We start from the raw sequence: 25,518 nt of genomic DNA on the forward strand, positions 1-25,518 counted from the left end.
CCCTGTCTTTGCATTAAACGAGCATGCGTATTGGTGATTCCTGTTAACACGCATGCTCGTTGAATACAAGGATGGCGAGTTTACTCATCCAATAGACTAAATTTGTTGTTTTTCTCTTTTAATATTTATACTAAACTATCATTCCTTTGAGTGTCATATGCCTGCATAAGCAAGCTCTCAGTGCCAGACAAAGTTTATACATATTACATGACAATAAATAGATTCATTTTAGCTCTTTAATGATATTTAATGTCTATATCTTTGGAACTTATCTTTATTTTTGTTAGTCATTTTATTTTAAAAATTAAGACTTCATATTTGATCAATTAGCTGCTCTTATAATTTGCAGAATAGAATTTTCGATTTGTTGCTTAGCATCCGTAACCATGGCAATGTATTATGTTAAATCAAGATGGCGTTTAGTTTAAAGAATACTGCATACCTAAATTTGTGAAAACAAAAACAATACCATCAGTTTACACCTCTCAGTAGCGGATACCTCTCAGTAGCGGACACCTGTCAGTAGCGGGCACCTGTCAGTAGCGGACACCTCTAATCAACAGATATTCTAAGCCAAATGGAATTCTAGGTTTTCCGTATATTGTCATATAACTATTTACCGAATTCTATCGAGCTCAAACGACTCATCGTATGGCGCCCAACATGGGGCAAAATTTCTCACCTTCCTTTAAACGCACATTCTTCGCCTAAATTAGTTCCTTTCCATTGTTTAGGAAATCATTATTTAGACATAGCTAGGAAGGGAAAGAGCCTCTAACCCCAGGGACGCCGGAGAAGGGGGCGTGGGTGGTCAACCGCCCCTGTTGCCTTTTGATAAGAGGGGGCAAGGGAACCAAAGTGCATTTTTTACAGAAGTGCCCATGACATCAGCGACCCCCTTAATAGCTTAGCAACACCAAACAAATAACGGATAACTTCCTATGACCTAGAGCAAAGTTTTTTCCGCTTTATGGAGATTTCGGTTTATAAAGCTTTTATGTCGGATCCTTGTTATCAAAAATTTTGTCAACCCGAATCGTTTGATTCACTGTAGGCCCTCATCTCCAAATCTTTATTAAAAATAGAAAACACAGTCCTTATTGTTGTTATTGTTTCGAACGGTTGTAAATGTGGATCATTCAACCATTCATGATAAAATTCTCATTTATAAACAGACACTCCATAAAACTTGAATACAGCTAAATTCGAATTCAAATTGAACAGGATTTGAAATCATTCTTAGAACGCTGGGATATGTCCGTTGATTCTCTTCAAGCACCCCTGAATTCCAGTGCATATTATATACCACATCATTTGCTATGTTATGTGTTTGTACGACAAGTATATTAAGAGGGATGGCCTAAGTTGGGCAGCCATTTTGAAAGAACATGATACAGTGCCTTCGCTAGAAACGTCTAAATACTTTTAATAACAATGTAATCTTCGATACATGTCATAATAATTGTATTTAATCCCTCAGTTTTTTGCCCTTGTTTTGTGTTTTTTTTTTCTGTGATTAACATCCAGAAGAGTATTCTCTGTTATCGAAAATATTTAATGTTAAGAGGCAGTCGACTGATATTAAAATGGCTTTAATTGTCTGTCAATCATTTTAAGGCCAATCAAAGTCGTCTGAGTTGAATCTCGCTCATTGATTGGCCAGTTGTTTGAGGCCTGTCAATCATTTGAGGCCAATCAGAGACGTCTGAGTTGAATCTCGTTCATTGATTGGCAAGTTGTTTGAGGCCTGTCAATCATTTGAGACCAATCAAAGCCGTCTGAGTTGAATCTTGCTCATTGATTGGCAAGTTGTTTGAGGCCTGTCAATCATTTGAGACCAATCAAAGCCGTTTGAGTTGAATCTCGCTCATTGATTGGCAAGTTGTTTGAGGCCTGTCAATCATTTGAGACCAATCAAAGACGTCTGAGTTGAATCTCGCTCATTGATTGGCCAGTTGTTTGAGGCCTGTCAATCATTTGAGACCAATCAAAGCCGTCTGAGTTGAATCTTGCTCATTGATTGGCAAGTTGTTTGAGGCCTGTCAATCATTTGAGACCAATCAAAGCCGTCTGAGTTGAATCTTGCTCATTGATTGGCAAGTTGTTTGAGGCCTGTCAATCATTTGAGACCAATCAAAGCCGTTTGAGTTGAATCTCGCTCATTGATTGGCAAGTTGTTTGAGGCCTGTCAATCATTTGAGACCAATCAAAGACGTCTGAGTTGAATCTTGCTCATTGATTGGCAAGTTGTTTGAGGCCTGTCAATCATTTGAGACCAATCAAAGCCGTCTGAGTTGAATCTTGCTCATTGATTGGCAAGTTGTTTGAGGCCTGTCAATCATTTGAGACCAATCAAAGCCGTCTGAGTTGAATCTTGCTCATTGATTGGCAAGTTGTTTGAGGCCTGTCAATCATTTGAGACCAATCAAAGCCGTTTGAGTTGAATCTCGCTCATTGATTGGCAAGTTGTTTGAGGCCTGTCAATCATTTGAGACCAATCAAAGACGTCTGAGTTGAATCTTGCTCATTGATTGGCAAGTTGTTTGAGGCCTGTCAATCATTTGAGACCAATCAAAGCCGTCTGAGTTGAATCTCGCTCATTCATTGGCAAGTTGTTTGAGGCCTGTCAATCATATGAGACCAATCAAAGCCTTCTGAGTTGAATCTCTCTCATTGATTGGCCAGTTGTTTGAGGCCTGTCAATCATTTGAGGCCAATCAAAGACGTCTGAGTTGAATCTCGCTCATTGATTGGCAAGTTGTTTGAGGCCTGTCAATCATTTGAGACCAATCAAAGCCGTCTGAGTTGAATCTCGCTCATTGATTGGCAAGTTGTTTGAGGCCTGTCAATCATTTGAGACCAATCAAAGCCGTCTGAGTTGAATCTCGCTCATTGATTGGTCAATTGTTGATTGACAGGTCTTTTAATATCTATTAATACCAAAGATTTTGGGATAGTTGGAGGGTCTTGGTACAGCTCTGCCTATACGGAATAGAGCACTTCATGGCAGACTGGTAAACTGTAATTTTCTTTAGTCACTATGCTTTGTACACAAATAGTCTAGTAAAAAGCATGCAAAATGCCTGATGATCGCATTAAGCGGGAAAGTCGAAGTAGCTACTTAGAACCGTCCTGTTCTACACGCTTTTTTATAAGAGCACTTGGTCTTTTGCAGACGTTTACCCTCTTCTTTTTATATTAACAATTATATATGAACACGAGCCCAGGGGCGAAACTTCACTATTTTCATTAGGGGGGTATGAAGCTTAGATGCCCGACGAAAGGGCGTGGCATGCTTGATGAAAGGGCGTGTCATACATGAACTTCATTTTTGAAGCACATCGCCTCAAGGGCTGAAATCATCGGCCCAGGCTGTTTGTTTAAAGTCAAGAAATATGCCTCTAGTTTTTCTGGTGTTGGGTATAAACATTTGTTTCCAAAAAGCAAGCATTTGTAAGGCCTGTCTTCAGTTGCATTTTCTGAGTTTCATTTTCAATTTTCGGTTGCTCCGGAAGCAATTTCAACATTTTTAGACACCCAAGCACAAAGTACGTATCTCTAAATTCACCATAACAAAATCCCTCAAGCAAGGGAAAGTTTTTATTGGAGGTATTTTACAGGTACACCTATCATCAAAGCTCAATTTTCGTGTTTTTGTAATCATGGATATTTTTCAGAAATAGAATAAACTCGAAAGTTTTTTGCAATTCATATTTTAACTACAATTTCTTGATAAATTTTATATTAATTCCCGTTTGAACTGATTAAAACTTTCTGTTACTTGTTACGGTCATTCGAATTTTTTTAGTTAAAAAACTTTGGCGTCTGTATGACCATTTTCTGGCGAAGGGTGCAATACTTTCGAACCGTAAGTGTAAAACCTTAAGAGAATTTTGGGGCATAACTCCTTATGAATGTATGATGAAAGTTTCATACATTTAGAAAAAAAATTATTGATTGATTTTTCTCAACAACGTATTTCTAGATGGTATTTCCATAAATTTGCCCGACAAAATCTGCTTTTTTGAAGATTGGGGGGGTGCAGCACCCCCCATACCCCCCAGTAGTTTCGCCCCTGCACGAGCCTCAAAATTGGTCGAAAGTTAAGAACAATTAGAGATCAAGCTGAGGCTTAGCTACTGTAATATGTAATTTTGAACAACGTTTTATCTCCGAACAAGGATGTTTAGCCATGCGTGTGGATGTTTTTCAGTGAACGTTCAAACCTGTCTGCAAATGAAGGTTCATAAAGGTTGTCTCATTCACTTTGCTGGCAACTAAGTCTTGAAAACCTCCCTAGAGCACAATAGCTAGCAATTACACAGCTTACACCCTATTCATTTAAGAACAAATCAAGAACAATCCAGCCTCAGATTTTAGAAAAAAATTACTGAACTTAAACTTACTGGTTCCTATAAAAAAGAGTTTAATTTATTTGAAATTTGTTGTTTATATTATCTTTCATTAAAAAGGCGTCCATAGCAGAAAACGAAACATATGTAAATAAATAAAACGTATCTTTTTCCTGGAAATGTGGAAATGTACGCCGGGGAACCTCGAAGCCAACACGAGCCTCCCAAACGCCCGAAGGTCCTGTCGCCATTTTGAAATTTCAAAACCGTTTTGAGGGTTTCGCAAAACATCCGAATTGATCAAGAGAGGAGAAGGTTTCCTTGGACCGAAAGTCACATATTTCGTAAGTAAAGATGATTTTTTTCATGACTCATTTTATATTTCGTCGTTAATTAACAGTTGTTCGGTTATTTTGTCAACTGTTTTCTCGTCTAAGCGACTGGAGTTGACTCTGTCGTTTAGGAGGTTGTGGAGCAGACAGTGTTTAGATGTATCTTCAAAATACACTCTAATGCTGTCGCCATTGTTTAAATTGAGATGTCTGATAGAAAAGGTTACTTTTTATGTTATCTACTTCTGCAGATAGAACTAAGTTGATTCCTAACAAGGTTTTTCCGCGAGTAACATATATTTTCTGTTGGTGTTTTTTGACATCGTTCGTGCATAAAACCAAAACTGGATATAGTAGACTATTCTTTTGCCGTATGCTTTAATGGGGGATATATATTCAATCAAGTAACCTAAAGATTGCAACCTTTCATAGGCATACAATGTTCTTAAATTCTAGGTCAACAGTTATTTCTTTATTTGCAATATTTAGTTAGGCCCAATTTCTTGCTGATGAAGTTTTCGCAAGTTCTGAAACGAACTACACTCATTTTTTTATAAGAATCTGGCTATGTAAAACGAGTACTGGATAGTCAGAAAAAACTAAGAAACTTCAGTACTCGAAGCAAAAAAATTGAGAAACTATTGAATTGTGATGAAACTGAGAACAACAAAGTTTTGTAAAATCCAAGAACATGACCCTGTTGGCCTACAAATTTAGGGAAACAAGAGACAAAAATATACTTCCCACATCTAAATACAGCATCAGAACAGAAGCCAATCATTTGATGTGATAAAAAGCCAGTCTGCAGAGTATGGCATGTGCACACCGGAGATATTTTTGTGCAAAACCTCTTGCACACCAGGTATTTTTGGGTGTGGCAACTAAGATGGGTGTGGCTTGGTGTGGTCCCATAGAAAATGTCAGCTGATATAAACAAGCACAGTTGTGTATGAACAATTTGAGATATCATGAATCTTACTTGACAAATATACAAATAAAAACTTGCGCTATCTTCAACAGTATACTTCACACGCATTTTTACGGTGAAATGCAAATTCACAAATTTTAACCACAACAGGGGAAAATAGTCGGTGCACACCAGCACACCAGAAATTTTTGGTGGTGCACACCGGCACACCAGGCTTTTTGCTCGTGCACACCGGAGATCTCGTCGAAAAGTGCCATACTCTGCAGACCGGATAAAAAGGGTCACGAACATTTCATAACATCATTCATGACATCATAATTAAGAAACTCTTAAAAAACAATAAGTATTAAAATTTCCAGAACATTAAGAAACTGGAGTACTCAACATCGACCTTTGTTTCCTATAAAGAAATATCTGCCACTACCAGCATTAACAGTTGATACATGCTCTTATGAACTGAGCCAAAATAACAGTAATTTGTTAGCGAACTTCGAATCTTTTATTGGCCACAGCTCACCCGATTTTTGACAAATTTAACTGATTTTGCATAATGGGAGTATTTTATGAAGTTCTTTCATGTTATGTGGTCAAAATTCGAAAATTCAAAAAATTGTTTTTTTGTGATGTCAAACTTGAGAACTCTATTGAAAATGAATCAAAGCAGAGGAAGGTAGAAGTAGTTATTTCCCAGAAAAGGAAAAGATAATATTAAATCAAAAACCCAAACTACTTTAAGGATTCCATGTAATTTTCTAGGCATGAATGCTATCTTTTGTGTGGTTTGATCATCAATATACAAGGAAGCAACAATATTGTGAAGACCAGCTCTTTAAATTGATGGTTTTTGTTCAGAATCTTATAATTTCCTGTAATTATTTTTAAGGACCTAAAATAGTCAAGATTGAGGAAGTTGTGAAAATAAATGATGCCCTCCAATCTTGTTAGTCTAAGTGTTGTTTATTCCACAATCTTAATGAATAGGGTTTAAGATTTAGGCAATCCATCTCTTTAAAATATCGTTGTACATCTGTATATGCCTAAGGAACAATCTGAAAAATTCAAGAACTTCAGCAGACATCAATACAAAAAAGTTAAAAATTCAATTTCAGAAAAAACACAGAACTTCAAAATTTTAAAATCAATCAATATGATTTACTGGCACAACATTTTAGACACAAAAAATTAAAGTTTACTACCCTCATTTGAGTACAGCATTAGAATCAAAGGAAATATACAGAATTATCACAAGCATTTAAATATATATATACAATAGAAAAATTGAAAATTATCCAGCTTAGGGATACCCTCCCCAACATTTTTTTCCCTTCATGAAAAATGAAAACAGAAAAACCTTGATAGCAATATTGGTTGATGAGAATAATTTCTTTGGTTAACTAACTGGATTTGCTACCCACAGAATCTCTGCCAATTTGACCTCAGAAAATTATTGCCCTTAAGAAAAGTTTTTTGTTTAAGCTTGAGTTATTTTCTAATCCTTGTAAACAAGTGTCCCAAAAATTGTGTATCAGTCCTCTCGCCAGAGAGAAATCTTGAGAACCCCCAACAGAAACATGACAAAAACAGGGGATAGTTGTGCTGACAAAATAATGAAATGGTAATTTGTAGAAGAAAAATATTTTCTTTTTCAGCATCATTTGTGCATGGTTTTGGCCCAAAGACTGTCCCTCTTAGTGCTCTGGTGCCCCGCTTAGTGCTCTGGTGCCCCTTTTAATGCTCTGGTGCCCCTCTTAGTGCTCTGGTGCCCCTCTTAGTGCTTTGGTACCCCTTTATATGCTCTGGTGTTAAAAAAGATTACAAAATAGTACTAGCTTGCATGTGATACAAAATAATGTGACAATACAAATTGAAAATAAGGTGACATTGTACGAGGAAAATAAGCAAATTTAAAATTGTGAATTTTTGAATGTTGCCCGTTTATCATCTGTACAAAAATAGTGCACATGCATTTTGCGTGGCTTTGAGTATATTTTGTACATAATAATTTTTAAAATAATGAAACAATTTTCTGAGAAGATAAGCAAAGGACAACTTTTTCAGTTTCATATTGTTTATATATAAATATAGCAGTAGTTGCGATGATACCTAAACCACCCTTCTTAAATTCGAATTGATCGCAGACACTTCTTGTCGCATGTAATTTGAGACAGACTATAGTAGTTCATTTTAACCTCTGTGTCTATGGCCCCGGGGTAGTCATAGTCTTTTGCTTCTCTGGGTATCGTCCGAGTAGTATTGTAAAGTAAATTTGTAAGTAGCGTAGCTTGTATTTATGTATTGTAACTTTTTAATGGATATTATAATAAAAAATATATATAAATATTATCTTTAGCCTTTTAGAAACTTTATAACTTTCTTCTTTGATGCTAATTTTTCTTGGATTGAATATGCTTTTTTCATGACAGGAGATGAGTATGAACATGGGAAAGATCGTGCTTAAAAGCACCACTACCATGACTCTAAGCGACAGGTACGTTGGTCTAAGTTATCATCTTGTTAATTTCATCATTCTTTATTAGATTCATATTTTTGCATGATTCTATCACCAACCAAAATTGAATTCTGAAAACTAATAATATTTCATAGATTATTAGCAATTAAAAAGTTGATTTTTGCTAGAATTCAAAAAAAGCTAAAATCTGTTAATGGATTAAATAGCTTAGGATCAGCCATATGTTTTTGTCTGTGATGAGTTTTGCTTGCTGCTAAATCTTACAAAGCCAAACTTATGCGCAGGAAAGAAATATGGATTAATGAAATAAAGAGAAAATTATACATTTAGCTGTAGCTTCTATCCCTTAATGGCTTTTTTGAAAAGTGACCTAATAACTTCGCTATGTAAATTTTTATAATTATCATGATCAGGTCTGTTTATAATTTTCTAAATGAAAGGCACTCTGAAATTTTGCAGTTTTATGGGTTCCCAAAATCTTGTGCTAGAGAATTTTTCTAAAATATGCATTTAGCTGTAGCTTCTAGCCCTTAATGGCTTTTTCGAAAAAAGGTGACCTAATAATTTCACTATGTAAATCTTTATAATTATCATAATCAGGTCTGTTTATGATTTTCTAAATGAAAGGCACTCTGAATTTTTGCTGTTTTATGGGTTCCCAGAACCTTGTGCTAGAGAATTTTTCTGAAATATGCAAAGGACAAAAAATAACCTATTGCCACATGAAGTGGTATTACGTGATGCAAAAAGATATGAAAATAGTAGAAGTCAAGTAAACTAATTTTTAACCCTGCCACACAAAACCTCATCGAGGTCAATTTAAATGATGTACCTAGAAAGTTTTTCTTAAAACAAAAAATTGTATTTGTCTTATACTTAAAGGCATTTGACATGCTTAAGGACATCAAATCCAAAAATAACTTAGGCCAAATTGATCAGAGCAAGCACACAAGAAACAAATTTGAAACTGTTCACGTGAAACCACTGCACGCTGCTTTAGGATTTTACTGATTTGCAGAAAGGCAGAAACTGTTCACGTGTTTTTCTCTGTGTGCAATTTGATTGGTCTACTGCTCATGACTGAGTGGCTGTAAGCCTTTTTTACCTGTGTCCAAAAAATGCCTTTAAGTTGTGTTCAGTATCATAAGAAAATTTTTTTAGGAAATTTTTGCATATTCCCACAATTTTTGAAGGAATCATGTAAAGTAATCTTTTCATCAAAATTTATCCATGTTTTTGTGAGAGTACTTTTTCAAATCTATATATATATATTTAGCCTCTAGGGCCCCGACTCTGCCCCATAGACTCTCAGAGACCCCTTTTTGTTGTTTGCGTGGAAAGTTGTGGTTCTTAGGTATTCTCTTTCAGAAAATTCAGCTCTTGAGATAATTCAGCCCTTTTTCTGAAGGTTGTAGTTTGGTTTGAATCAAATACTAAACAAACTGAAGCAATTCTAAGCCATGTACGTAACTTTTGGCACAAACACAGAGATTGTACATGAATACAAGAATGACAGGGTGCTCCATGCAGACGTTTTTATGGAGATTGCGAGGGTAGGGTGGTTTGGAAGGGATTGTGTTATGTATTTCATCTTACATATGTTATGTTATGTGTTTAGATCTATTGTAACTACTTCAGTCTATTTTATGTTAGTTTTTCTTTTAGTCTAGATGCATGACCCCTTGTAAACCAGCATTGCTGAATGGGCTGCTATGCTTAACTAATTGAAAAAAAATAAAAAAAATCCGAAATAGTTGATACCTGCCAAAAATGCACCCAAAAAAATTCAGGTCCTCACAATTTCATGGTGCTTGTGTGTCTGTGTTTTCAACAGCCAGTTAACCAGACTTTATTTTGAAGAAAATATAACAGGTTTGGTAACAAGCTTTGTTTTCAAAAAACTAGTATACCAACTAAAACAGCTTTGAGTATATTTTTTAACTAAATTTTTTGCTTTTTCGCTATCTAAACAACAGGTTCTCGGATATAATGAAAACCAAGGCAAAACCAAGTTCTGTTCAACAAGTTCGCGCGGGACAGGCGCAAGCGACGCAAGCAAGCGCAAAGAATAAGCGACTGGCAGAACAGATGTCACGGCGCTTGGATGAAACTAGACAGCCTGAGGCTTCCGGGAGCGTGAAAAACCGCCTTGGCGCTGTATCAACAAAATCTAGACTTGGAGTTATTCCTAGCAGTGGCCGCGGAAATGTCGCATCACGTAGAGGATTCTCACAATGGGGAAGAGGTGCAAGACGCGGACAATTTAGTCAACCGCGCGGTGGTGGTCCGCGAGGTGGTGGATCGCGCGGTGGGTTTTCGCCGAGAGGTGGACAGAGAGGCGGACAGCGAGGTGGACAAAGAGGTGGACAAAGAGGTGCAAGAAGAGGATTCAACAGTGGCCGTGGAAGGGGAAACATTAGGGGGCGTGGACGAGGGGCAAATGGGAATGCTAGTGGATCGAAGCCATCAAAAGAAGATCTTGATAGCGAGCTTGACTCATACATGAACGTTGGAAAGAAAGGCGGCGATGAATCCTGGTGACCATGAATTAGCTGTTTATAAAATGTTCTGTTGTACATAAAACTGTTTTGTTGTAATGCGATGGAAATCTAGTGACACATTGTCGCTGGGCAGGCGTTTAGGACAAATCCTGCCTGCTTTTTACAGATCCATCGTTGATGCAATTCCTTGTCTTCACCGTACCTCCCCTATCCCTCGTTTGACCATGAATGCTACATACTTAAGTTACGTTTAATACCCCTTCCATTAGCTGACGAAAGTAAAGGGGTGTGTTGTAAGATAATCGTCCCTCGGTTTCAACATGAATGCTATACTTGAGCTATGTTTAATACCCCTTTCTTTATCTGACCAAAGTCAGGGGGTGTGCTGTGAGATAATTGTCCCCCGGTTTAAACATGATTGCTATACTTGAGTTACGCTTAATAATCCTTTCTTTATCTGACCAAAGTCAGGAGGTGTGCTGTGAGATAATAGTCCCCCGGTTTGACCATGAATGCTATACTTGAGCTATGTTTAATACCTCTTTCTTTATCTGACCAAAGTCAGGAGGTGTGCTGTGAGATAATAGTCCCCCGGTTTGACCATGAATGCTATACTTGAGCTATGTTTAATACCCCTTTCTTTATCTGACCAAAGTCAGGGGGTGTGCTGTGAGATAATTGTCCCCCACCCCGGTTTCAACATAAATGCTGTGCTTTGGTTCAGTTCCACATCCCTTTCATCAGATGACGTAAGTGTTGTGAGCTCATCGTGTTCTAGCATATTCCAAGAACACGATAGCAGTTCTTATTGGTCAATATCACAGTCCTCTATCTCATTCGCTATCTATTGATTGACAGCTGTCAGGTTGTGCCCAATCAGATTAGTAGATGCCCAGGACAGGACAAATCTGTTGCGTCCAAATTGAGATTCCTATTCCCTTGAATTCAAAAGTAAATTAACTTAGTTAGTATCACTTACTATAACATTTCTAAGCGGTGAATCTCCTTCCTTGCTTACTTTTAGGGAACGAACATTCGATAAACGACATGATAATGGACCATTCTCTCCTTTCGAGTTTAAAGTGATAGGTTATGTATATATTTACGGATTTGCAGAGTATGATGATTTTCGACGCAATCTCGCGCGCGAATGTATTTTCGCTGTTTTGCCGCCTTCCAAACACGTTTTGTTATCGCGTAAGAAAAGAGTTTTCCGCAATACTGAAACTCTAAATTTGATGCATAATGTCAAATTGAGGCCTTCGCCGCTAAACTGGTCTCGTGTGTATTTGCCATACTCTGCAGACCAGTATGTTTATATTATAAGACAGTTAAAAGCCACTCGATTTCACCCTGCCTATAATTTTGCTTCCCATTAGCCCTTCAGCCTTTCTGCACCTTCTAGGTTTCAAAAAACCCTAAATCTCCTTCTTAGCCCCCTCCTGTATGCAGTTATCTCATTCATCTCACTGCCAAACCTCCTTGCCTTCTTCTATCTTCGATTCTGTTTGTCAGACATTCTCCTTGCAACCCCACGATTTTTCGTCCCTCTTCAACAATACTCCCCTCATAGATATCGCCATTCTCTCTCTCCATATTCTAGCCCCTCTATCTCACTGTCCTTTCCATTCCATACCCCCATGCCTTCTCCTATCTTCGATTTAGCTTTTCAGACATTCCCCTTGCATCACCACGATTTTTCGTCCCTCTTCAACAATACTCCCCTCATAAATATCGCCATTAACTTTCTTCATATTTTAGCCCCTATACGTCACTGTCCTTTTGATTCCATACCCCATGCCTTCTTCTCCCCTTACTTCCACTCATCCTGCCTGCCTACCTTCCCTTATCTGCCTATCAAAAAGTTGGGGGTATGCCCCCTTGCTTCCTGTAGCATCCTCCAATTCTCGCAACTAATCTAATTCTTTCTCTCACAAACTAGAAAAGTGAGTATTTTCACAACTCTTCTCTTGTCCATTTGTCGTTAAACAACGGATCTTAAAACCGTTTTTCGCTTGTCTTTATTTCATTAATGTCTTTATTTCATTAATGTTGTAGCCATAAGAGTGACGTCACTCCATCTTTTCAACTTAATTAAGAGTCGCTTAGTTTTTAATTTCATATTTTCGTATTAAGCAACTCTTGTTTACTTTTTTCTCAGTTTCTTTCGCTGATTTAATGTAATGTCAAAAGAAATATTTTCTGGAGGCATATTTATTCGTGCAACAAAAATTTTTGGATAATTCTAGGACCGTCGTTAGCTGTTGTGCTACCCTGTTTGCCAGTCTCCATTATTTTCTCCATTGTTTGGCAATCCGGGCCTGTGGTCGAAAATCGATTGTCACATTTCCTTTGTGCCAAAAAGTGCCAAAAATATAGATCGAGAATAGTCACAGAAATACCCTTTTTTGAACGAGGATTTGAAAAAGATCCTTCCCTTTCCTCCTCCTGGAGGGTGTGGCTTCTAGAAGTTCTCTACAGCGTGCCGTCCTAACTTGTCTGGTCATTCAAATTTCCGAAGGGGGACTCTCCGGTAAGCAGGGACGGATTGAGCGGGAATGTGGGGGTGCGACACCCTCCAGATATTGCTGTGTCCTTCGGTAAATTTTGCTTACATTCCGTAAAAATCGTTTTTTGGTAGTCGGCAGTAACAAAACAACTCCAAGATTTTACTTTGTTTATCTCTACCTGAAAGTTAAAAACCTAATTTTTTAAAGGGGCGTTTCTAGCATTTCCCAGTGACCTGAAGGTCCAAGATCCAATTAGTGTGTAAAAACTCCCCTCCCCAGTCATTGTTGCTTAAATCCGTCCCTCCTGGTAGGGACTTTCCTCACCATGAAAGGTTTTCTGAAGTTTCACTGGTTTTGTCACGTGTGAAATACTATACAACTTGATGCGACATTATAAAGGCCCGGTTAAACGAAAGAATATTCAACAAGGAAAAATATTCTGTTATTTTTCTTGCTTGTACTCCGATGAAGAATTTTTCAAAGAATAATCTTATCACCACATCTTTCCATTGTTAGAATATTCTTGCCAAGAAAGAATAAACTCTCTCTGACCTGCTCATATGGTGGACGCCCCGTCGTTTCCAGTCTAGATGGCTTTTTCCTTCTCCGTCCGTGCGTCTCCTTCGCAGAAGTCAACAGTAGGGAAACAAATACTCCTCTCTCAAGCATGAAATAGACTTGGAGCAAGTCTAGTCTACCTCCAGACAATATTCATAAGCTTTGGAGGCCTTCCCATGAAAGGAATAAGTTGGTGCTCGATAATGCCACTTTAATTCGTTTTCTATTGGTCTTTCTCGCGTTCATTGACCATACCATCGCCTAACCATCGCCATGTTTACCGGGCTATGTCAAAAAGGAACATACAACAACGTCTGGAACGTAACAAAAGCTGCCTTACCGAGTTGGGGCTTTAATTTTTTGGCAATTCTTTCCTGCAAGAATATTCTAACAAGTTCTCGAGGACATTCGCCGCAGGCACCACACAGGGCTTTAGCAGGGGCTAAAGCCCTCCCACTTTTTGCAATAGAGTACCGAAGTGTGACGTCCCCAAAATCTATTTTTAGAATTTCTTTAACTTGGCCACATAATCTGAAAGTACAGCATAAAATCCTTTTCAATATGCAAAATTGGTTAGATATGTTCCAAAGTGGGCGAGATATGGCCAATGAAAGATTTCAAGTTTGCTAACGGATTACTTTTATTCTGGCCTGGTTCATAAAGTTATGAACTAAGATCAAATTACAGAGGTTTGATGGTGCAAGAGCCTGTGCTCAAGTGGCCATATCTCAGCCAATTCGTAATGCTTTTAACTGATTTTACATATTTAGAGGTAATTTCTGATGCACTTTCAGGTTCTGGGATCTAAATTCAGAAATTCTAAAAATATATTTTTATGACGTCATTACTTCGGTACTCTATAACGGGTTAGAAATTTTTAGAAGTTTACTCTAGCGCAACTCTGGATAAGTTTACTTTAACGGACCCTAAGATGTAGCAGCATTTCTTGACTGGGAACCCATTTTTGTTCATTTTCTTGGCGTCTTATCTTGTTAATCTATTTCATAGTAATTATTATCTAAGAAGCAAGTATTTTCTAAAAGGGGCGTTTTCAAGCGTTCAAAAGAGTGTGGCCTCGGAAAATTTTCGGTCACACCCTTCTCAGCCCACCCACTTCTTTTGGACTGGTGTGCGGTGCCTGAATCACCGGGATCCATATTCACTCCTGTCTGTTGCTCAAGTTGCATACCAAAGCACAGAAAAGAGTTCACCTCCGTACATCCGCATTTCTATTGTCCGAATATTCTTCAAGTCAGGATCAAAATCAAATTAGTTTCAATTTATTCACCTTGACAAGAATACTCAAACAATAAGACGATGACGCAAATGGATTAGTCTTTGAAAAATTCTTTATCGGAATAATCATCATCATGTACCATCTTCTATCGGAAGGTTGGCTACCATAAACCTCCAACTATCCCAAAATCTGAGTTTCGGTTTGTTGTCATGGTCATAGATAAAACTAAGGGGCTAATAGTAGAGATGGCCCCCAGAACTACCTCTACAGTGTTTTCAAAGGGACACCATCCCTCTTTCCAGAAGTTCTTCCGCCCGAAGCCGTTGACCCCTGGAGTCCTCCCGCCGAGTTAGCCGTTGGCCATCGTGCGTAGCCCTGAGCTAAGAAACCCTGCCAGGTGGTACCAGTCTGGTCAGGCTGGACCTGTAAGCTAGTGGAGGGAAGGGACGCTTTAATTTCCCATTCATGTCCTGTCGGTGCATGCCACTGCCCCGTTTTATCGGAATGCAAGGTAGAATATTCAAAGAATAAATTATTGTGCTTAGAAAACATCATTCTTGTTGAGTATCGTTTCGTGTAACGGGGCCTTAAGACATTGTCACAAAAGGCCTCCATTCGCGTGGTATTTGTTGCCATGGATACTGTCATTGACACCAGGCAGACTTCAGGACACCTGAGACTTTTGATACCACAAATATCCTCACGATAATCCAAGGCCTTGTTTCAATTCAAACCCAATTTTGAATGGATAACCCTTGAACTTGCATCGACCTTTTGCACAACTTCCATTGAATGGCTCAAAGCCTTCATATTACAGCCAACGGGTTTAAGTAACACGGAGAAGAATGTTAACGAGTTGCCCAGTTCATTCAAAAGACCTTGCTGCTGTCGTTTCCGTCCAGGGTTTTCGAAAAGCTGATTTACAACCAACTCTACTACTTCCTTGACAAAAACAGGTTTCTTTTTTCCAAACAGTCTGGGTTTAGATCGCTGCACTCTGTTGTCACTCAACTGTATGAACGACATTCCAAAAGCCAGAACTACCAATAATGGTATCAGATCATTAAGTTTTCAAGGGCCTAAAATCTGGAATTCACTTCCGGAATCAATAAAGATAGCAGAAAATACTAGACAATTTAAGAATTTGATCAAAACTTGGTTCCGTGAAAACAAGTGCGCATGCTCGTTTTGCAGTAAATGAACTGGCTTATGCAATCCTTGAAATTGCTTCACGTTAGTCTTAATTAGTGTATATTTACTATTGTAAAAACTAACATTAGATAATCTACAATACAATACAATACAATGTATGCAGACGATACCACCATATGATATTCTTCCAATAACAACGATAATCTCAGCGATAACCTAAATAGAGACTTGAACTGCCTGAAGCAGTGGCTTCGAGGTAATAAACTATCTTTAAATGTTATTGAGACTCCAGCTATGGTTGTAGGATCTCGACCTAATCTTAAAAAGATCTCTGAAGGAAAAGTCCAGTCCCCCTCTTTGCTATAGGTGACTCACAGATTGAGGTTGTTAAGAAAACTAAGCACTTGGGAATTCAGCTTGATCGACATCTTGTTTGGGATGAGCACACTAGCTTCTTGCGTGCTAAGGTCTCTCGTGCCATAGGGTTTTTAAAGTATGTTAAGAAAACACTATCCCAAGAAATTCGTAGCCAAATATATAGTGGCATCGTTGAACCGCATTTCCGCTACTGTTGCTTTGTGTGGGGGAGCTGTGGGGAATCCAGCAGACTGAAGCCCTGGTAAAACGATCCAACCTTTCGCCCAACATTTTCACACGCAGATCGAAAAAGGACTGGGTAGAAGTTTGTGCTGAAGGCTGCACAGTTTCGCGACATTTCAATTCGGAAAAAAACAAAAGGCAATCACTGCCTTCTCTTTTCTCTTTCTCTTTTTATAAAATCGCGCTGCCAGAGTTGTAACAAACAGTAGCTATGATGCACCTGTTGATTTGCTTATACAAAGGTTAAAGTGGCCAAATATCAATGACATCATAAACGAGAGACAGCGACGATCGTTTACAAATCCCTAAATGGTCTTTCACCAACACATCTCTCAGATATCTTTACAAAGAACTCATCACAGGGCACGGTCAAGTTGAGAAACTCTGAGACTGAATTACGCATCCCTCTTTTTGAAACCAGTACACTCTTTTTTTATAAGAACCAGTAAATTGCAGTTCAGGCTGACTGTTCTTAATTTTTTCGAAAATCGGAGGCTGGATTGTTCTTAATTTGTTCTTAATCTAATAGGGTGTAAGCAGTGCAAATGCTAGCTTTTTCGCTCTAGGGAGGTGTTCAGGCCTCATTTGCCAACAAAGTGAGTGAGACAACCTTCATTTGCCGAAAAGTTTGAATATTCGACGAAAAAGCACCCACTCATCGCTAAAAATCCTCGATTTTGAGAAAAAACGTTGTTCAAAATTGCATTTTGCAAAAGCTCAGCCTCAGCTTGTTCTTAATTTGTTTCTAACTTTCGACCAGTTGACTGAGACTGACTGACGCATCCCTCTTTTTAGAACCAGTAATGGGCAAAAATCGTGTACATGTCGTGGTGTACATGTGCGGAAATGCCTCTTTAAATGCTTTTAAACATCGACTTTAAAGCTTATATGACAATTATGTTTTGATCTTAAATTTCTTTTTCATTGTAATTAAATTATTTATTTTCGTTTGTAGATTATTTTACTTGTAAATTGTAGATTTTAATTTTTTTCACGGCCCCCTGAAAAGCGGCCTTTGCCGACGGGGTTACCGTGAATAAAGAATGAACAATGAAAATCAATGAATGAATGAAAGCAACCTTAATGAAACTTTATTGATCATCAGCTCGGGGAAGTACAATGGGGGAGCCTTGATGAGCTCCAAATCTCGTTTTATGGAGGCTCGGAGGCATGTGGGCCCGGTGGGTTCAGCTTCTCGGCTCAAAAGCATTGAGTCATGGTGCATAGGCCTTCTCTATAGGGGGTCATTTGGTATCGGCGTGATCGCTGCTGTTTCATGTGATATTTGCATCCGTTGTTGACATCTTGCTATTTATGGAAACTGTTTTGTCAATCAGTACTAGGTGAGTTCATGTGACCAGTTCAAGGTCAACCAATAGCATCGCAGTCATGGAAATCATGACTCAGCGAATTTTGGCACTTAGGGTATACCCAATCCATTTTATCATGACTCAATGCCTTTAATGCCAAAAGTGACGATTTTGTAAAACTGCGAAGTTATACGGAAGATCTGCTTCACATAAAGTACAACAATTCAATTAGCAGCAACAGTTTTTATGTAGAGATATCAACAGTTGGTTATTAAACATCCAAAAAGCACAGCGGCGATAATAAATTCAATTTTACTAATCAATGATTCCACGTAACGGCCAAAATGCCACACCCAATCCCGTCCTTTTCGGGGCCTCCGAAAAAGGTTTTCAAACGCTTGAAGCTGCTGTCCGGAGTTTTAATTGCGTTTCTGAGATGCGTTCTTAGTTCTTAAGGATGAAAGTAAAATGCTTTCTTGCCCCCCCCCCTCCCCATATTTTTGCGTGATGCGTTATTGACCGTATTTTCGTGCGTGAAATCGTGAAATCTCGAATTCTTATGCGTGATTTCGTGAATTAAGATTCCTACGTGAAGCGTTAAACATGTGTTTTCTTTGCGTTATGTTGTGGAAAGGTTTTAACTGTCTGTGAATTCGTAAATGAAATTTTGAATTATGATTTAAGAATGATAGTTGAATCTCAGAGCAATAGCTGAAATTACATTCATTGTTTGCATGATCGTGAAAATCCAACTTTGCAGTGCGTTAATGCGTGAAAGTCAAAAAATTGCACGTGAATGCGTGAACCACAACCACTATGGGGGGGCCTTTCTCCACTCTTTTGAAACTGTATTGTCATTAAACTTCAGTTTTCCCCCTGCAAAACTTATACTTCTTACTTCATTTTCGAATATTTCGGCTACATTTCCAGGGCGGCGTGCGATTGTGTTCGCCACAAATACCTCTTTGCTATAGAAATTATGAATATTTGAGAAGACTTGCTGGGCGATCCTTCCTGTGAAATATTGGCAATAGATTTTTCATTGGTGAAAACAAGTATGGCCTAAAGCCTGGTTCCCACTTGGGGTCGTTTGGGTCGTTTGGGTCGTTGGAAAATACCGAAACGGCTGAAAAGACACAGTGGGAACGGACCTGCTAACGACCCAAAATACCAGAAAGACTCAAACGACAGTTGTCGCAGAGATAGAAAAAATTCTATCTCCGCGACCCAAAATACCCACGCATGAATGATTTTTGCAAGTGGAAACCGACAAACGACTCAAACGACTCAAATGACCCACGCTTTAGTAACTTTTTCTTCAAGAATAGGAGATTTTCTTGTAACCGCGTGTTTGACTAGAACAAGAACAAGATAGCTGAATATTTCACAGAAAGCTTCATGGAAGAAGTTCAAAAATACGAGTGCCATTATAACAATTACTGGAAATAGTTTAAAAATAAATACAAAAATATCAAATCATGGCAAGCTATTGCACTGAAATTTAGTGATCTAACATCGTCGTCTGTACAAAGTCACCAGAGGTAGAAATAGTTGACTTTGCAACATCAGTTGTTGTTTATCAAATGCTTTCATCGTTCCTTCCACGCATGCCGCCAAAATTAAATGAGCGATGCATGGTGCAAGCAATGAACAGCATCAACAACAAACGACTCGAAAGACTCAAACGACCAAGTGGAAACCAATGTGTCTTCCAGGAACGACTCTGACGACCCAAACGACCCAAACGACCAAGTGGGAACCAGGCTTAAGCAAGCATATTCAACTACGTCACATTTGATGGATCGTGCAGCCAATTGCACATTGCGGCGTTTGGGGCCTTGGGTTTAATGAAACAGACAAGTACGACAAATCCCCGAATTGGCTATATATCGTATTCCCCTCGTATTAGAGCCTTTCGGATTAGCCCAAAACCTGGATGTCAAAGTGCTTAATAAAGATAAATTAATAGTGTAAACATAACCATTTATGATATAGATTTGATATTTTCATTTACCATCAATAGACTAGGACAAGGCAACTTGTATGTTTAAGCAGCTACTGAGGAACTAACCAGTAGCGGCGGCACGGGGGGGGGACTGGGGGGACACGTCCCCCCCCAGTTCTCATCAGAATCGATTTTGTATTTCGTCTAAATTCGATGAGAAAATGTTGGGGGAGGGGTAATATCTTGACACCGTACTTTTTGTGATCCTATGATTTTCAAACTGCTAATTTTCAAACAAAAGTTAGTCATAGGCGTTCCCTGTTGGTAAAAGGGCATTTTCTGGTGGTTAAAGGGTGTGGCTTAAATTTTTTGGTTTGTCCCCCCCCCCAGACCTTAGTGGCTGGCGCCGCCATTGGAACTAACTAAAACAAAACAAATGAAGCAATACGAATGGGCAGTAACATATGTCTAAAAGAAAGTGACTATGACTACAAATAAGACGAATAAAAAGAAATCATAAAGGTTTCACATTTTGGGCTGTGTTCGGTGAACATTTTAGGTCGTATGATGTTTTTTTACACAATTTACAGAAAAGCTTTCTATCAGAGGATTTAGAAGGGTCTTCATTGATATATTGGTATGAATATAAACATCAACATCTGACGAAAGGCTATCTGATCATGTGACATAATGACATTTTGAACGTTTTTGAAACAGCTTCACGACGATATCATTCAGTGGCGGATCCAAGGGGGGAATGGGAGAGGAATAGTCCCCCCTACTTTTTCAGAAATTTGGTTCTTGAGTTTCTTGCAAACCTTATGAGAAAACGTCGGGGGGGGGGGTGTACGTTATCTAGATCTTACGTTATCTAGATCGTCACATGCAATGACATTTCTTGGGAGATAAGAGGTGTTTCCTCCGGAAGAAAATGTCTTAAACATGGAAAAAAAGGGCGTGGTCCAAAAGGGCGTGGTACCTGACACACCAGCTGGAGCTGCCCCTGATATCATTGGCAAACTATATCTTCAGAGCCAAAATTCAAAATTGGATTTTTAAGGCAAGAGCTTCAAGGTCATGTTTCCATTTTCAGTTCAATTGAATGGTCGTGGCAGAGGGGCGTTCAACGTTGGAAGCAACAATTTAACAAATGAGGGAGAACCCTGCTTAGAGGCATATGCCCGTGATTTGAGAAGGACGTTTGAGAGGATTATCATAATCCTAACTTGAAGCTTTTGGGCAAATTCTTTTATTAAAAAAGCCAGGTAATTTTTCAACATTCAAACTACGGATTATGTGAAGCAACTACAAATTTACCGACCAACTTATGAAAATTCAGGGGGTCACACCCCTACACCACAGCACTAACTACACCCTGCTCGTACCTAAATTTATTAACTGTGCACTCTCACGGTAACAAATGAAGAGCAATCCACCTCAGAGTTTTGGGAAGATGTGGAACAGCAAGCTTGGACCTCCCAATTTTTTGGTTTATATAAAAAAGAGAGTATCGTGTTTACAGTTGGCAAAGTTGGCCGAGTGTGCATGCGGTCATTTTGCCACAAGAATCGTGAGGCCTTTTGGCCTAAATGTTGATGGGTTTTTCGCACTTGCTATAAAAAGGCTGGATGGAGCTTCTAATGTGAGCAGAGTGTCGCCATCCGGGAAGAGGGCCCAGGACAGCCCATGCGAGGAGACAGCCTTCTCTGTCACCCTTTGCAATGTTTTCAGCTGCTCTGGCCTTGTTCTTTTTCAGCAATCATACACACAGCATTGCAGTTCTCGCGTATCCATATCGTTGAAGCATTGGTTTTGAGGTATGGCTTCCCGCTATTGTTTGGGGCCCTCTTTCTTTTGAAATTGAACGGGCTGCGAATTTTGGTGTTTCAAAACAATAGGAAGCTCGATCCAGACTTTTTTATTTTGAGACTGAAAACTCGGTCCCAGGCCATGAAATTGATTTGACCAAACCCTCAAAGCTCTTATGAAAGCACAGGACAGGAAGATTTTAGTGTCGCCTTACCACAAAATGCAGAAGAGAATTTTATTCAATCCATCCTTTTATCGCACTGAATTTTACTAGACATCCATTATAGCACAAGCATTTTGTGAAATAGGAAGAGAAATTTAAAACTATATTTCCTACCTTGATTCCACGGATTTATACCGATTTATATGTGCTCGACAAAACCTGAAGCATGTGTTCAAAACGTTCTTTTCTGAAGCAATTTTTAAGACGTCTCGTCAAAACAAATGTTGTGGGTTTTTCAAAATTACTTTCTTTAATTAGAAGAAAACTTCGAAAAGATTTTTGTATCATGGATGAATTTATTTTTAATTGTCCTCAAAAACCTTTAGAAATCCTTTGTTCTGGTTCTCGTACGTTTCTTGAAAATGTAAGCCGCCTCCTGTACTGGGTGAATCATAAGATCTTTTAAATAAAATGAAGAGTGACTTGACGCAAACTAACCCCGGACTCGCCCCGGGGCTAATTTGTCGCGTGATCGCCCCGGGGCTTATCTGTCGCTGTTTCACCTGGGGCTTAAAGGTAATGTGTCCAGCTAAAGCAAGTAACTCTGCGGGGGTTTTCAGAAACATGTGATTTTTCATGTTATCGCCCCAGCCATTACGGTCGTTTTGTTTATCTATACTGCTGTGAGGTTAGCTTTTCATGTGAGCAGTTTTGCATCGCAAGAATACTAACCAATCACAAGCCGTTATTTTGATGTTACTTGACATGTTGGGTATACGCAGTCCTTTTATATGGACACATTACCTTTTACTAACTCGATTTTGCCCAGAGCTAATCTAACCCGGGTTGGCCCCCGGCTAATCGACCCGGGTCTCGTCCCGGACTAGATCTCAAGTGCACTCTTTTCTTTTTATAAGAACCAGTAAATTTAAGTTCAGGCTAACTGTTCTTAATTTTTTTCGAAAATCCGAGGCAGCATTGCTCTTAGTTCGTTCTTAAATAAATGGGATGTAAGCAGTCGAATTGCTAGCTTTTTCGCTCTAGCTATTCAGGCCTCATTTGGCAAAAAAGTGAGGGAGACAATCTTCATTCGCCGACAGGTTTGAATATTCACCGAAGAAGCACCCATTTATGGCTAAAATCCTCGTTTTTGAGATAAATCGTTGCTCAAAATTGCAAATTGCATAGAATGTATACAGTGGTGGTGCCAGGGGAGGGCTAGGGCGCTACAGTCCCTCCATCGGAAGCATCTAGCCCCCCTGTCGGAAAAAAATTGAGGTTATTGTCGGAGCAAATTTGACAAAAGAACGTACGAAAACTACTGCATATTATAGTCAATTTAGCCCCCCTGTTGGAAGCTCCAACCCCTCTGTCGGAAGATTTCTGGCGCCACCTCTGAATGGATGGATATAAGTTTATTTATGAACAACTTATATATTAACAAGATCAAAACATGCGATGATGAAATCCTATCCAACAAGGAGGTTAAGAATCCCGCTAAACATTTTGAAATTTCTGCAATCCGTGCATTATTTTGAGAAAATCTGCGTCCGGCAAGTGTGTAGAATTCCCTCGTTCCGTTCCGCAATCTATGACAAATTTCCCTAAAATTCTGTTCTTACGCAAACACTGATGGCAACTTCATTTGGAGAAAAAAGGCAAGGATCTACCCTGTGCCTTGCAGACTGGGTAGATCCTTACCTTCTTGTTGGTAATAACTGCGGGTACGAAGCAGTGGTTGCGCCAGGGGAGGGCTAAGGGGGCTACAGCCCCTCCGTCGGAAGAATCTAGCCCCCCCCCCCATCGGAGGAAATTTTAGTTTATTGTCGGAGCAAATTTGACAAAATAACGTACGAAAACTGCTTATTTTAGTTATTTTAGCCCCCCTGTCCGAAGCTCCAGCCCCTCTGTCGGAAGATTTCTTGCGCCACCTCTGGTACGAAGGTATTTTAATGCAGAACACGGGAAAAGGTGAAACATGTTGAAGTATATATATTTGTCTCAGGATTTTCTAATTTCCAAGTCCGGGTTTTCCGTTTTTCATAACTATCTTCCGGGTTTTGGGTCCAAGGTACTTTCAAACACCTTCTTTTTCATGTGCGCACTTCTCAATTGAAAAGTTTGCAATTTTTGGGATTATATGTAATTTGGAAGTTATCTCTTTTTCTGGTAAAGAAATGCATAAAGGGAATATTACTGGCCCAGCATCTAGCTGTAATTTTGTGCAGCCACTTTGAATTTGCACTGAATTTGGCAGTGTTTCTTAATACGTCTTGGTAAAAAAAATTACTAAGATGGAGGATGTCAATGAAAAAAGTTGAAAAACTGTCAGAATTGAAATCTTCATCTTTAAATTAGTTTATAATGTATAATTTGTTTGCAAATTTGTTTGTTTTTGTGGGCATCACCCCCCCCCCCTTTCACTACCACAGACGAAAATAGATCTTGTAGATATTTGGGGTGCACCTAAACTATAAGATATTCTTTTTATTAAGAAAAGTGCTTTAAGAAACGAGTGTTGGATGCTCTGAAAAGATTAAAAAGTTTAAGTACTAAAAAAGGCAACAACTTAAGAATGAATTCAGATTTGATAAAGCAATACCCAAAATTTCATTAAATTTGATCAAAGTGGTTGACAAAAAACTTGTTTAAAAAAAATTCACAGCTAATTTCAACTATGGACGCAAAAAAATTCTTAACAAGTTTCAAAAAAGGTGTTCACTACCAACTTCAAAAGTTTCTTATATGCTGCAATTATGAAATAAAAAATACGAGATTAAAACCACTGAATTTACGAGGGTTTTACAGGCTTGTGTTCGCAGATTCGACAGTAAAAGATAGTACAAAATTTGATAAGCGTGTTCTGATTTCTTGGCTCTACGCCTCTTATAAATTTATCTAATTCAACAACGGCTAAACGGCTCACTTCGGCAAAACTGGTTTGCTTCAAACTTCTCGAAATAACAACGGCTATCCGAACATCTAAAATCACGTTTACACCCTACCGACTAAATTAGAGGACAACTTCAACTCGACTGGACTTGCACTAAAAGAACATACGATTTTAGCAACACGAGTGACGTACACAAAACCCCAATGACACAAATTAACGTAAAATAGACTAATAACAACTAAAATAGAGATGGCACAATGACAAACAAAATAGACTGACGCAAACATCGAAAGACATTCTCATTAACAATAACGAACCACAAACACGATGCACGACAGATTAAATTAGTTGTATAACATATTCCTAACATGAAAAATTGCATATATATATAAACCTATAAATGCAACTAGAATTAAGAAACTCTTAAAAACAATGGGTTGAAAATATTGCAGCAATACGAAACTGGAGTACACAGTCGAACTGAGTTTTTTCACGTACACAGACGATGCTACATATTTTGCCTATTTAGGGGGCTGCACCCCTTCTAGCCCCTTTGTCTTTGGTATTTTCGATGGCTGAAGTCTGACTGCCAACAATATCTTTAAATCCGATATCTCGGCAACTATTTCAAATCTCGATCTGACGCCAAGTGTTTAGATAATATCAAGATAAAATCAGAGAACTTTTCTTATTATATCTTGATAATATTTCTGTTCTCTAAGGGAGAAGACTAGCCTACGAAGATAGAACCTAGACCC

At 38.7% G+C, this 25,518-nt stretch overlaps 1 protein-coding gene across 1 annotated transcript; it reads left to right on the forward strand.

The window, feature by feature from the left end:
- The first annotated feature begins 4,552 nt into the window (after nt 1-4,552).
- On the forward strand, nt 4,553-12,722 carry LOC135690321 (uncharacterized). Its single transcript, XM_065207839.2, has 3 exons — nt 4,553-4,696; nt 8,036-8,100; nt 10,059-12,722. The coding sequence occupies exons 2-3, from the start codon at nt 8,039-8,041 to the stop codon at nt 10,621-10,623; spliced, it is 627 nt and encodes a 208-aa protein (XP_065063911.1). The 5' UTR covers nt 4,553-4,696; nt 8,036-8,038; the 3' UTR covers nt 10,624-12,722.
- The last annotated feature ends 12,796 nt before the right edge of the window (nt 12,723-25,518 follow it).

This window comes from Rhopilema esculentum, chromosome 1 (assembly GCF_057945365.1).
Source record: "Rhopilema esculentum isolate cy_ngs chromosome 1, ASM5794536v1, whole genome shotgun sequence".
In the NCBI taxonomy this organism is placed as follows: Eukaryota; Metazoa; Cnidaria; class Scyphozoa; order Rhizostomeae; family Rhizostomatidae; genus Rhopilema; species Rhopilema esculentum.